This window comes from Eublepharis macularius, chromosome 16 (assembly GCF_028583425.1).
Source record: "Eublepharis macularius isolate TG4126 chromosome 16, MPM_Emac_v1.0, whole genome shotgun sequence".
In the NCBI taxonomy this organism is placed as follows: Eukaryota; Metazoa; Chordata; class Lepidosauria; order Squamata; family Eublepharidae; genus Eublepharis; species Eublepharis macularius.
Genome location: NC_072805.1, coordinates 3948604 through 3964033, shown reverse-complemented (window position 1 = coordinate 3964033; position 15430 = coordinate 3948604). Strand labels below are relative to the sequence as shown.

At 42.0% G+C, this 15430-nt stretch overlaps 1 protein-coding gene across 1 annotated transcript in view; it reads left to right on the top strand.

Moving 5' to 3' along the window:
• The window catches only part of SHISAL1 (shisa like 1), a 107104-nt gene that overhangs the window by 72702 nt on the left and 18972 nt on the right, over positions 1-15430 (top strand). Inside the window, exon 3 of the mRNA XM_055000867.1 lies at positions 907-1120. Coding sequence (XP_054856842.1) covers positions 907-1120 — 214 coding nt within the window. The remainder of the gene's footprint in view (positions 1-906; positions 1121-15430) is intronic.

Below are 15430 nucleotides of genomic sequence, written 5' to 3'. Positions count from 1 at the left end.
GGATAAATGTTGAGAGAACCTTGCTAATGGTAAGAGTTGTTCAGCAGTGGAACGGACTGCCTTGTGAGGCAGTGGACTCTTCTTCATTGTATATTTTTAAGCAGAGGCTGGACGGCCATCTGTTGGGGTCTTTAGCTGCATATTCCTTCATTGAACAGGGGATTGGGGTAGATAACTTCCAAGATCCCTTCCAGCGCTAATATTCTATGACTTCCTTGAGTGCTGGAATAGAGTTGGGCTGCAGGCTACTGGTCCAGCCAAGTATTGCCAGTTCACAATAAAACATTCTGTGAAGTCAAGAATGCCTTGAAGTAGGCTTTCAAATTGTTTCTTGTTGATAGCTTACTCCTCATAGGAGTCTGAGTACACACATTGTAATGCATATTGTTATTGTGTTACTGTTACCCCAGTTTGGGAACTGAAAAAATGGAACAGTATGATCTTTCTAAATAATTGGCCTGGGTTTGATATGTGCCTGTCATTATTAGCTATAAACAATATGGGGCATGATCCAGCCAAAGTAAAGCATTTTGAAATCCCATAGATTTCAAGGAGAATGTTAAGTACATGCTTAACCAGTTCCCATTAAAATCAGTTGGAATTCACAGTGCTTAATTTTGGCTGGATCATGACTTGATTCAAATTCAGCAGTTTAGAGTTAATTTAATGAAGTACAAACCGTTTTGTTCTTAAATCACACTGTAGCTCTAGCTTTTCAATAAAGTTTCAGGGAAGCCTCGTTCCCTTAGTCCACTCTCTCGTGCAACGTGAGGATTATGAATCTGGTCTTCCCTGCCAGGCTGATGTGATATAGAGGAAGGGTCTGCATTCGATTAGGCTATATCAATATTGGGTTAGCCAGCCATTGCAAATGAGTTACAAAGAGAATTACTCTTTACCTTACAGCGCTGTCTGCACATTTTCGGGTCTGTGAGCCATATACAGACTACAGGGGCCGTGAACATTTTGGATTCCACTGCCCACGTCTTTCTGACAATAAATCGTACATCTTTTGCTGTCACCATAACAACACCGTGTTTAAATACTGCTGTAATGAGACGGAGTTTCAGACTGTTATGCAGATGAACTTAACAGGGAATGCAGATGGATATATGCATAAGTAAGTAAATTATCTTGAATATTTTCTTTTTAAAAGTTTATTCTGAGTGTGATCAGAATTGTATTAGAAGCAGGTACCCAAAACATGTTTAAATCGTGTATCAATATTTAGGAAAACATCACCAAAGGAAGAGAGGGAATTGACATTTTTCTAAACAGTATAAATGTTGTAGGGTTAATTGTTCATGTTTTAGATATTAATTACTTGAAATCACTTGTGTTTCAACTGTGGAGTACATATGATATATGGCCTGGAGCTTATTCTCTGTCTTAGATTCCTCTTTATATTTTAAACTCTGTGGCATTATCTATTGCTTACTCTCCACCTTTGGATCTTTGAAGATACCTTTCAGTAGCATTTTGAAGAGTTGTCAAGGTGTATACATTTTGCATATTTAAAGTAGGTCTTTTTAGAGCTGGATCTCACAAGAGCTTTTTCCCGTAACTAGTTTTCAAGGCTAAGATTCAACTCCAGAAAGAGGATGTAAGTCCCTTACTACTAAAATAAACAGAAATGGCATAATCCCCCAACTGGGATTAGCGAAAGTAGGCCTAGCAAGCACCATGATTACCGGGGGGCGGGGGGGGGGGTGAGTATCCAGGGCCTGTTAGAAGGCCAGATGGGTGTCAGGTGTACAGATCAATGAATCGTTTCATCTTGTGTCAGTCTAGTGTCCTCATCTCTGTGTTTGTGTGCTGTTGATTCCTGAAGTAAGAGGAGGCAGAAGTGCTCCTCATAATGAAATGAAGTGCTCCCCATAATAGTTTTGTTTTAGTACAAGAGGTATCAAGTTGAAATTGCAGGCAAGCCCATGTAATTGGAGAAAAGAGAAATACTTCCTTTACTAAATAGACACATCTTGCGTCTTAAGGGGTCCAGGATAGCAAATCTGGCGAAAGCCCCGGAAAACCTCTGCCATACTGGTGGGTTAGAAGGACCAGTAATTGGACTCAGTATACCTCAGTTTAGTGTTTTCAGCTTATTTTGTGGATCATTAAGGAGCTGAATGCTCCGGTGCAGGCCTCTTTGTTGTCATGTTTTCAGAGAGCCTGCTTCTGACTTTCATAGGTGGCCCACGCAAACTGAAAACGGCAGGGCAATCAGCTTGGCAGGCCCTCCACAACCTCTGGATTCCAGCAGTGTCTAATCCGGCTGCCCTCTGGTACCAGACATAAGTGAAAGAAATATCTCTGTTTGCTTTTCTTGTTAAAGAAAACTCTTGCATTGAGTTCTTAAAACACTAATTATAAAGAGTAAATTGCTTTCCATTACACTATTTTGAAATGGGGCAACACCTGGACAGATCTTTGCTGAAGCTGTAGTTGGGGGTGGGGTCCCACAAGGGTGGGAGATGTGATTGTGTCTTCCCAGAGTATCAGTTTGTAAAGTCAGTAGCTATATTGATTAGGCAACGTTTTGAAATCTGCAGCATAGCCTAGAGCTCAGAATTTGCAAACAAGCAAATATGGAGGCAGTCAGAGGAAAAAGATCGGTCTCCTGGCTGCTGTTGCTGCCACAACACTCTACCAAGAAGTGCACTCCTTCCCCCCCCCCGCCCCTTATTTTCACCCTCATAGTCTAGAGCAGAGATGGCACATCCTCCAAAAAGGGTTTGTTTTCCTAACTTCCTATCCTGATCATTTCTCTAAAACAAAAGTTCAAATATCTCACTATGGTGTCAGCATTATCACACTGTTAGGACACTGTGCTAAAGCCTTCTTAGAAGAAGAACTCCAGCAATATCTGGGGATCCATGTGAGATACACAGGCCAAAGAGAGAGTATTATTTTTTTAAAAGAAATTGAATTTATAATAAAGGGTTTTTATGGCAATTAAACTAAAAAGGAAGAAAAACATCTATAAATGACAAAAAAAATATATAAAAATTACAAAACACAAGATTTCTTATATATTGCATGACTCTGGACGCTATGCCAGTAGGTGTTACTGTTTGCCCAGTCCTCAATCAATCAGTCTCCATCAGTTGAGCAATGGGAGAAAATATAGGGGGAAACAACATGGGGATGCTGTGACGTCACTCACCCCAGGAGTGACATCACAGTGTTCTAGGAATTTCCCCTAATCTCTGTTGTTTTTACTGTAGGGATTGTGGGCATTCCTAGAGCTGTGTGTGTGAGAGAGAGTATGATTGGGCATGATGACCCAGAAGTGACAAAAGCGTTTGCGTCACTCTCCCATCCCAGCACACACACCCAGCTCCCAAAATATGCAGGCATATGGCTTGCAACCCTACATGCCAGACAGGTCGCCAAATATTTATTCTAGGCTGCTTTGTTCTCAAGGTCATAGATGCAGAGGAGTTAGCCGTGTTAGTCTGTGGTAGCAAAATCAAAGAGTCCAGTAGCACCTTTAAGATTAACCAATTTTATTGTAGCATAAGCTTTTGAGAATCAAGTTCTCTTCGTCAGATGCATGGTACAGAAACTGGTCAAATATAGAAGAGGAGGGGGGAGGGGGGGAGGAGAGAGAAGATGCAATTAAGGGGGGAGAGGGAGGATGCAACCAAAACATTCCTTTGCTAGTAAATGTAAACATCTCCTTTTGGTGTGGGGATCAGTTGGCTTCAAAGGAGTTTGCCATGTTAGTTTGTAGCAGCAAAACAGCTAGACCATCCAATTCCAATGCAGTATAAGCCTTCGATAACCACAGCTCTCCCCGTCAGATGCATCTGACAAAGAGAACTGTGGTCCCCGAAAGCCCACGCCAGGTGCCACTGGGCTCCCCCAGACCCCGCCTCTGTAAAGGAAATCTGTTACCTGTGATAATGTGATAACCATTCATAGTCCCAGCTTGACAGAGTCAAATTTGCATATGAATTCCAATTCAGCAGCCTCCCGTTGGATTTTGTTTTTGAAAGGTTTCTGTTGAACCACAGCGACCTTTAAGTCTTTGATGGAATGTCCTGGTAGATTGAAGTGTTCTCCCACTGGTTTCTGGACGTTTCCATTTCTAATGTCAGATTTGTGTCCATTTATTCTTTTGCGTAAAGGTTGGCTGGTTTGTCCAATGTACAGAGCAGAAGGACATTGTTGGCACATGAGGGCATATATCAGATTGGAGGATGAGCAGCTGTAAGAGCCAGAGACAGTGTAGTTGATGTCATTGGGTCCTGTAATTGTATTCCCTGGGTAGATATAGGGGCAGAGCTGGCATCTGGGTCTGTTGCAGGGCCTGGTACCTGTGCTGGTGACTCTGCTGGCCGATTCATGATTGTGAGTGAGAAGTCGTTTCAGGTTGGGGGGCTGTCTGTAGGCAAGGAAAGGTCTTCCACCCAGGGCTTCTGAGAGAGAGGTATCATTTTCCAGGATGGGTTGTAGCTCCCTGATGATACGTTGGATGGGTTTGAGCTGGGAGCTATAGGTGACAACCAGTGGTGTTCTGTTGTTAGTTCCTTTAGGTTTGTCCTGGAGCAGGCTGTTTCTGGGTACTAGTCTGGCCCTGTTGATTTGTTTCTTCACTTCATTTGGTGGGTACTGTAGCCCCAAAAATGCTTGTTGTAAATCTCTTAAGTGTGAGTCTCAGTCGAGAGCATTGGAGCAGATACGGTTGTAACGTAAGGCTTGGCTGTAGACAATAGACCGAGTGGTATGTTTAGGGTGGAAGCTGGAGGCATGTAGATATGAGTATCGGTCTGTTGGTTTCCGGTATAAGGTGGTATTTATTCGTCCATTATGTAGTTGTACAGTGGTGTCCAGGAAGTGTACCTGTTGTGTAGAGTGGTCCAGGCTTAGGTTGATAGTAGGGTGAAAGTTATTATGGGAGTTGTGCCTGTTGTTGGGACAGGAGGCAAAGAGGGAGTAAAGCTGTGTCCCTCTTTGCTTGGAGTGGCTTGGAGGTTCTTGAGCAGCTTGGGGTCAGTTTGCTTGAGGCTTGCTTTGCGCCCTTGCACATGGCACTTGTGGGAGGGGCTTCTGTGGTTTGTCTGAGGTTTAGGAGGTGGAACTGCAGCCCTTGGCAATGACGTCAGTATTAATCAGGGTTCCGCTGTTGAAGAAGCCATGCCATTCTTCCTATGTGCGCGCGAGGGGTGAGCTAACCTGAGGGTTTTATGTGGGGAAACAGCAGGGAAGATTGAGGGGGGAATAAGAGTTAACCCCAGAAAAAAGCATATTGAAAAAGGTTTAAGTGTGACAGATTTGGGTGGGTGGCCATGTTGGTCTACAGTAGAACAGCAGGATTTGGGTCCAGTGGCAACTTTGAGACCCAACAAGATTTTCAGACTGTAAACTTTTGAGAGTCAGATACAAGCCAGAATGAGCCTTTGTAACCCAGTCAGGAGATGGGAGGGGTGAAGCAAAGAAGAGAGTCAGGTCCAATTCAGCTTGAGTAGAGCAGAAATTAGCATCTGTCGTGAGATAAGAATGAGGCAAGCCACTTTGGGTCTCCACTAGGGTAAAAATCAGGGTATAGGAGACTGACTCCTATTCTTTGTCCAGCCGTGAGAAGACTTGCAAGACGTTTTGCCCTTTGCCTACCACAGTCCACTTGAAAGCATACTATGTTGTCTGTACCATCCGTACAGCCAGACCAGTCTCTCGAGGGTGGCGTGGAGCCATGGTGGCAGCTTTAATTTGGTTTCTGCCCTCAGATTCATGGAACTGAGTGGATATAAACGCACACTCGTTGTCTAAGACAATTGTGTAAGGCACTCTATGGGTTGCAAGTAAGTTATGCAGTTCTTCTGTTGTTGCTGTTGGTGATGGCCCAGGGCTGTAGACAATAAACTCTTTTGACTTTGAATAAGGTAACTTCAAGCCATTTAGAATAGAAGTCTACTACAATTTCCCTGGAAGAGACCTGCAAAATCAATGTGAATTCTTGAACAAGCTTCTTGTACACTTCCCAGGGGGCTTTTGGTGAGGTGTGCCTAGTAGCCTGGCAGGCTGCGTCCCATAATTATCTTTTCAGTGTCCAAGTCCATTCCAGGCAATTAGATACAACTTCTAGCTAGTGCTTTCGTGTGAACAATTTCTGGGTGTGCAGCATGCAGTGCAGACAAAATCGTTTGGTGACAAACCCCTCCCCCTCCCCAGAGTGACATTACCGTTCCTCCATGGCAAATATCATTTATGGGCAAACAGTTCATGCTGGCAGCTTTTGAATGTCTTGAATTTTCAGGCAGTTCCTCACCACACCCTGTTTAAAACAGGAGACATTGTGGGATCCCAAGCAGTTAATCTAGCGATTTGATCAGCTCAGAGGTTTTCAAGCATCCAGACTTTCAATTATATTTTTTTAAATTTTTTTTGTTTATGTTATTTATAATCTGCCTTTCTCACTGAGACTCAAGGTGGATTACGCAGTGTGGTCAGTACAGGCATTTCAATAAACAATGTAATATAAATGCAAATTCATGCAGATTTAAAACCAGTAGAAATCCAATGCAGAATTGAAGAAATGCTGAAACAGAGCATAAGACTGACATATTAAACAACATAGAACCACCCAGAAGGATCATACTTACAGCAACAGACAGTACATACTTTACTGATACATCTCTTTGAGACCGCTTCCTTACAGTACACCCCTCCTATCTGAGTAAAAAGCCCTCTTGAATAATTCAGTTGCATTGTTTGCTGAAAGCCAGGAGAGCGGGAGCTTTCTTGACCTCTTCAGGTAGGCTATTCCATAAGGTGGGGGCCACCACAGAGAATGCATGAGTACGGGCAGCTGTTGATTTTGCCCATATGAAGAAGACCCTGTTCAGATGAGCGAAGCTTCCCGGGTGGAACACAGAGAGAAAGGCGTGGGAAAGGGCCTGGGAATGCATGAAAGTAAACTAACATTTCAGACAGTGCAAGGTCACTTCAGTGAGCTTCGAAGAAAGGAGATAACACAGCTGGGTTCTCAGGCTGTGAGAGAAACGAAAGCGTTAGAGCATTTGCAAAATGCAAACAAGGTACAGCATTACAGCATTAGCAGTGGTTCAACACGTAGAACAATGTTATGGATGTAGGGGTACAGACATGACATATAGAGTCAGATTTCTGGCAGTGATTTTAGATAGCTTAAAGCAATACTTAGAGGTCAAGAAAATTTCCGTATTGCTATCTGATACAGAGGCGGAAGTGTCTTACAGTCTCTCTATTCACAGTTGCAGCATCTAGTGAGGGAACTGGATAGATAATTCCTTTTTCTTATGGTCCTAGGGTGTTATTTGCTGTAGTTGTATTGATATTTTGTAGTCCTTGGAGTTTATGGAGTCAATATCAACTGTTTATTTTATTTGTTAATTGTAAATTTGCTATGGCCAATGGCTAATTGCAGTGAACTTACTTACTACTTACTAATTTGTGTGTAATTCCTTCAGTGGATGACATAGTTCTCAAATAGCAAGCAGGGATTTCTTTGCTTGGATTTTCTGTAGATGTTATGGCAAATGCATTTCTTGTGCTCTGCTGATTTTTCTGCCAAAAATTCTCTGCCTGCTTACTATGGATAGCATTTATGTTAAAGGCTCCCTTCTTAATTTCTGTAACATAAAATGAAGCAATCTCACTAGCAAAAGACAATTCTGGCTCAGACAGGAGATGTTGTTGGGGCAGTTCATTTTAAAACTTATACATCCAATGATCCCTCAACGTAATATCTCAGAGATTCCCAACATGACAGTGTACAGAGTACCAAAAAAAATTTCAGTAAGTCTGAATTTTTTTACCAAATCTGAAGAAAAAGTTTAAATTCCCTAAATTCCCAATTGATTCTCTAATTCAGTTTGACTTATTTCCGAAAAATTCAGCCACTGTTTTTTATGGGGAAATCACCCTGGGGGATATCCAGTGGGCTGGAGGAGTCATATTTCAAGCAAAATCCATCAAATTTGCAGGGAGCCTACTGTGCTCTTCTGTACTCTAAAGACCGCCCTCCGTGTTTCAGGAAGGTTGGACCCTGGGGGCCAGTTCTATGGCCCCCCAGCCACTCCATTGTTTCCTATGGGAAAAAAGTCAAAGCTGATTCCCTCTGCAGAATCACATTGAGACAAGGCAGCCATGGCCAAGGCACACTCTCAAATGCAAGCCGAGCTCATCCTGGAGAAAGCCCAACAGAACCAATTTGAAGAATTGGGATGGAATCCCTCCAGAAACAAAGTGAGGGCGGGCACCACAAGATACCAGAGGCTACAGCTCTAACTCCTTCAACCCCGTATCGATCAACTGATACCCTTATAAGTCGAAAAATAACCTAAAAGATGAAGAAAGTGAGGGGGAAACAAAATTAAACCCTCTCTGACAAAAACGAGATCTCTTCAAACTTATTTTCAGTCAGCAAACAAAGAAACGGGCAAAACAAGGGAAGAAGCTGATAGGAACAAAATGGAGGTCTCTGAGGAACTGCAGCCAGTAAATAAGTTCTCTTCTAACACGAGAAGAATTTCAACGGTCTATGAGTGCTCTGAGGCACAACATAGATAATATAGAAGGAAGGATCCTTGACAAGATTAATACTGTCATGAAGCCACTAATTTTATTAGTCATATTAGAGACTCAAAAGGAGTGTAACATGCAAAATTTAGAGACATTTTTCATGTTCTAGCAGCTTATTATAAATCCCTCTACTCAACCAGAGGACCAGATCAGAAAAGTATTGTAAACTATCTAGAATCAAACAACCTTGTAAAGCAAATCTCCTCAGATCACAGGGAGAAGTTAGAAAAACCCATCTCAATAAATGAAGTATAAGAAGTAATAAAAAATCTACAGTACAATAAAACACCTGGCCCTGATGGATTCCCTGCAGAGTTCTGTAAGTTTTTTTCTAATAACTTAGCTGGACCACTGACTGCGATCTCTAATAATATATTAGAGAAAGGCATACTACCCCAATCCTGGAAGGAAGCGATAATAGTGACTATACCAAAAGGGAATAAAGGTCCCTCAGCCGCAGCCTCATACAGACCGATAGCATTGATTAACCAAGATGCCAAAATATTCTCTTCAGTGATAGTACAAAGATTGAAAAACATTCCAACTATATAAATATAGACCAAACTGGTTCATTCCAAAGAGAAATATGACTGACAACATCAGAATTACCCTAAATATGATTAATTATGGCAGACACCAATCAGGCCCCTCTATACTGCTTTCAATTGATATAGAAAAGGCATTTGATTCTCTAGAAATTCCATATTTACAGGCTTTGCTGAAAAAAATGGGATTTGGGGAACAGTTCCTTAGGTTGATACCAAGTATTTATGAAGCTCCGATAGTAAAAGTACAAACGAATGGCTTACTGTCAAATTATTTCCCCATGACTCGAGGAACAAGACAAGGCTGTCCCCTGTCTCCTTTGCTATTTGCGCTGGGAATAGATCCTCTAGCTGAAGCAATATGAACTAATAATGAAATTAAAGGGATGCAGGTGGGAGGCCACGAACATAAAATAAGCTTGTTTGCCGATGATCTGGTACTTTATATTTCACATCCAATACAATCTTTACCAGGGGTGTGCAAAACATTAGCAGATTTCAGTAGAGTTTCTGGTCTTAGGGTGAACCAAGAAAAATCTGAACTCTTCCCTATTTAACTTTCCGAGGAGGAAAAAGAAATCATAAAAACTAACTTCCCATTCAGCTGGGTTACCTCTAGCTGGAGGCATCTTGGCGTATAAATCCCTCTGGAACTAAAACATCTTTTCAAATTTAATTATGCCAAATTAACTACTGACATTGCAAACCAGCTGACAAAATGGCATAAACAAACTCTAACTTGGTCAGACAGAATAGACCTAATAAAGAGTTTTGTGTTTCTGAGATTCTTGTTTCTTTTTTGTTCCCTTCCAATAGAGGTGTGTGATTCACAACTAAACAAATGGCAAACAATGTTAAATAATTTCCTTTGGTCTTACAAAAGACACAGAGTCAATTTCAAAATAATACGCAATCCCTCCCAGAAGGGAGGTTTAAGCATACCAGATCTAAAATTATACCATCATGCAGCTAAACTGGTTAATCTAGTTCAAATGCTAAACAAGACTGCTACAGAGGTTTGGATAAGCATAGAAGAAAGTTATATTAGCCCTAAAACCCTAAATGAAGTATTTTGGAATCTCCCTTCCATCCATCCCATTCAGGTTCAGCAAAATGAATTACTGCGTACATCCCTAAAGACTTGGGATAGGTGAAGAAAGAAGTTGGCTCCATATTTCTCTCCAATGCAGGTGTTTACTAATCAACTATAGTTTCCTCCAGGAAAGGAATTCCAGCCTCACTGGAAACAAGCAGGCATGTTAACGCTAACTGATATCACTCACAAAGGCACTCTTAGGGGAAAAGCCGATGTAAAATGATCTTTAGATGCGAAGATACCTTGGTACTGCTATCTCCATTTAATAAGAGACCCAAATGTTCAAAAAGCAATAAAGAGACCCAAAACAGACTTAGAAAACATACTTAATATAAACAAAGGTGCCATGAAAGGTTTGCTCTCAATTATCTACAAAATCCTGCTTGAAAGAAGATGCAGTTAAGGTTCTTAAATATCAAAAAACCTAAGTCTCATATGTACAATAATTCAATGCTACTGTTATTATGATTGTTACCCTACTCCTTTTGTATTGTTGATATTCATGCAATAAAATTTATTTTTAAAAAAATGTATCAAAAGACCTGGCAGAATATGTGTTCCATAGATTTGACAGAAGAACATTGGAATCACATCTGGAAATCATTTTCAAGTAAGGCCTTCCCTATCCGATTGCAAGCATTCAAAATTTTGACAAACTGGTACCTCACTACCCCAAAATTACACTATACAGATAAATCCAGATCTCTCTTATGCTGGAAGAATTGTAGAAACCCTGGCACGTATGCTCACTGTTGATTGGCTTGCCCCAAAGTGGAAAAGTTCTGGGAGGAAATTATTTTTAAAAATCATGAAATAACTGGGTGTTCCTTGCCAAATACACCAGAATCATTGCTACTAAATGTCTGGGAGGCCTGATTTGTCATTACGGAGAGAACTCATAATAACTAATCTAATAGGAGCAGCAAAAATGGTCATTGCAGCTAAATGGAAAGATGATTGTTCTCCCACTATTCAAACACGGCACAAAAAACTATGGGAGTTTTTTTACATATGAGACAATCTCACAAGGTCTGAAACAGTCAGGTACAGAGAACTCCTATGCCAAATTCACGCAAAATTGGTTTTTACTGCTGACTTACCTCAGCAAACACGATATTTTACCACCTTCCTATGTCCCTCAGGCTCTCGCCTCCTTCTAAAATATGTTGGGATCTTACATATGACTGGTAAGCTAAACTCTCCTGATCTTTTTGTAATGTATTTTATCTCCAATGTTAGTTTTTTCTAACATATTATGTTCAAATTATTATATTGATTTGGTATTCTTGTACTTTAAATTATCTATTGCAATCTCTGTATTACGAATTTTTTAAGAACATCAATAAAGGAATTTGGGGGGGAGGAATCAAAGTGAAGCAAGGGACGTCACATCAGAGAATCACATCCATTCCACCCAAACCTGACTGAAGAAAGGACACTGTTGCAGTTTATTTTTAATAATAACATAATAATACCATTCGATTTATATGCTGCCCTGCAGGACAACTTAACACCCACTTAGAGCAGTTTACAGAGTGTCCTCACAACAATCAGTCTGAGGTAGGTGGGGCTAAGAGGGCTGTGAGAGAGCTGTGACTGACCCCAGGTCACCCAGCTGGCTTCAAGCGGAGGAGTGGGGAATCAGACCCGGCTCTCCAGATTAGACTCCTGCTGCTCTTAACCACTACACCAAACTAGTTCTATGTTGGGCTCAGATACCCTGGAAATCCAGTTGGTCTTTAAGGAGCCACTCGACTAAAACCTTGCTCTTCTACTGCATACCAACACGACTGCCCACCTGAAACTTACTCTGTGCTGCTGGCACTTAACATCAAAACTGGGAAAGCCAAAAGGAGCTGGGAAGAGGTTTCAGACAACTCATTCCTAACAGATGATAGTGGTAGAAGTTTGAGGTAATATTTGTGGGAGCAGAACTTTAGAATGAAAGTAAATGGCAGCCACGTTAGTGGAGCAAAGGGCTAAGGGAGGCAAGGACTGTTAGAGAGGGAAATGTGGTACAGCTGTCCATGTGTCAATGCTAGAAGCCTTGAAGCTTAGATGGAGAGCTGAAGCACTTGGTAATACCCAGCAACCTGGATTTAGTTGTTGCTTCAGAAACCTGGTGCAATGGGGAACATCATTGGATTGAGGTTATCCCTGGATATAAACTTTGTAGATAGGTCAAGGAAGGATGTGACGGTGGAGAGCACAAACAACTTGGATCTCATGATCCAGCAACAACTGGAACTCAGGATCCTTTGTTTCCTGGCTAGATTACAGCAGCATAAGAATTACTGGTATTGGAAAAGCTTGCAGATAGCGGGGTGGGAGCCTAGAACTGAGTGGAGGGGAAATCACAGGCAGCACGGCTCTGGATCCTCCCAGTCCATGCTTCCCCTTCCCAGTCCTGAAAGTGGGAGCCAAGGCTCCGTGCGATGCAATGAAAGTTCAAGAAATGAGTTGCTTGAACTTGTGTTGTTCTTATAAAAACTTCTAAGTATCCTGTAGTCACTCCATTGGCTACCCATTAGTTACCGTGCTCACTTCAAGGTATTGGTTATCACTTACAAAGCTCTTCACAGCCTTGGCCCAGCATACTTATGGGACCGCCTCTCCCTTTGTTCCTCCACAGCAACTTCACTCATCTGAACATGGTCTCCTGCAGATGCCACCCTGCACATGGGCGAAATCAACTGCAGCCCATACATGGGCTTTCTCTGTGGTGGCCCCTACCCCATGAAACGGCCTGCCTGAGGAGGTCAAGAGAGCCCTCACTCTCCTGGCTTTTCGTAAATGATGCAAAACCAAATTAAAGCCTATTAAAAAGGCTTTTTACTCAGATAGGAGGACTATATTGAAGGGAGGGGGTCTCAGATGATCCACTAATGAGTTAGGAACCAGAGACCTCACCAATATGTTGTATCAGATTCCTGCTAACGCTGTGTCTTTGTGAACTTGTATCTATTTGCCCTATGGCATTGTTTATGAAAATTACATTAACTGTACTAATCTCACACTATGTAATCCATCTTGAGTCTCAGTGAGAAAGATGGACTATAAATGACATAAATAAATAAATAAATCTCAAAACCTCAGAAATGAAAATCATTTAATGGATATTTGTTAAGAAAATTTGTGTGCCACTTCTCCAGAGACCTGGGCGAGGCAGCTTGCAACCAGAACAAAAGCAAACAAAACAAGCCAAAACGTTTTTTTTTTAAAAAAAAGCCAGGGCATGAAAACAGCATGAACCACACATCAAGCAGCCTTAAACGATGTAAATAAAATGATTCTCAGGCCAGGAGCAGACTGTAAAACAACTTTAAAACCCTCGGTTAAGAAGCCTGGCTAAAGAGGAAAGTAAGGCAAGCCCCACCTGGACCTCTTGTGGGCTTTCCTTGTGCAGGCCCTGCTGCCCTTCGTGTGCCATACTATCCCTCAAGAAAGAGAGAGTTGCAGAATGAGTAACCAACATTGGATAGAGAAACCCGCAGCAACTATCTAACTAGAAACATAAACAGTAATAATTCACTAAACCAAATCCTTTAGAAAGACAAATAGAAATTATAATGAATTATAATGGCTTTTTTCTTCTTGCAAAGAAAGAATTTTCATAATTTCTGCACTTGAACACTTTATGGACTTACCTATATGACGAAATAAGGAACTAGAGTGTTTGATTATTATATGTATTGGATTCTCTAATGGCACATTATTGTTACTATGGTTATCCTCAGGGCTTTTTTTCTGGGAAAAGAGGTGGTGGAACTCAGTGGGTTGCCCTCAAAGAAAATGGTCACATGGCTGGTGGCCCCACCCCCTGATCTCCAGCTCCAGTGGCGCAGAGGGCAATCTAAACTCCCCTCTGCCTGGAGATCAGGGGCGGAGCCACCAGCCATGTGACCATTTTCAAGAGGTTCCGGAACTCTGTTCCACCACGTTCCTGCTGGAAAAAAGCCCTGGTTATCCTTATTGTTGCACGTGTCACTTTATGAAATATCAATATAATCTTGTTGTTTGGACTTGAGAGATTATATATTTCAGACGATACATTTCCTATCTATTCTGTATTACATTATTTTCATTAATGCACATATCACTTGATGAAATATTGGTAGGATGATGCTGTGTTGACACCTATTTGACACTTGAACTTGTGAAATTATAATTTCAACTTGTCTTTCTCAAGGATTTGGTTTATTGAATTATTGCTGTTTACGTTGCTAGTTAGATAGGTGCCATACTGTCCCTGCAGCGGAGGACCTGCATGGCGTCAGATTGGGGAGGGGGCTGCACCATACCCTCTGCTCAGACACAGGGCCAAGCTACAAGTGACCAATTACACTTGAATGGCAAGTGAACAGACTCATGTGTGTTCCTCCCTGTTCACTTGTGTGATCGAGTGGAGCACAAGTGGAGCACAAGTGAACAGGGAGGAATACACGTGAGTCTGTTCACTTGCCATTCAAGTGTAATTGGTCACTTGTAGCTTGGCCCACACTGCCTGTGGGCCAAGCAGATCCTGCAGATCCTCCTTAACTGTACAATCCCGTCCACCTTTTCACCCTACCAGAAGTGTCCTGGATCCTTGCCTCAGCTGCTGCTGCCTCGTAGATTGTTCCCAGGTAGGGCCTGATGATATGACTGGCTCCAGCTGGCTGCCAAATTCGATTTTTAAAATATTTTACTTCATTTATACTCCTCCTTTCTCCCCAGTGGAGACCCAAAGCCCCTTACATCATTCTCCTCTTCTCTATTTTATTATCACAACAACTCTGTGAGGTAGGTTAGGCTGAGAGGGTGTGACTGGCCCAAGGTCACCCAGCAAACTTACTTCCATGACAGAACGGGGAACAGAACCTGGGTTACCCAGAATCTAGTCGGTCTCTCTAGCCACCCCACCCCACTGGCTCTTACTTAGCCTGGAGTCTGGTCTTTTGTTCTGTTTAGCCATCCTCAGTCTTTCCTGGGAGGAAAAGATCTGGCCACTCTGGTGTATGCCCCGGTAACATCAAGATGGTTATTGCAACATGATATCTGTGGGACTGCCCTTGGAAAGTGTTCAGAAACGTCACTTGGTCCAGAATGCTGCAGCCAGGATGTTGACTGGAGTGGGATGTTGACTGGACTGGATGATGATAACAACAGCAACAACAGTAATAACTGTGTTCATATATCGCTCTTCAAGACAGATCAGTGCCCCACTCAGAGCAGTGAACAAAGT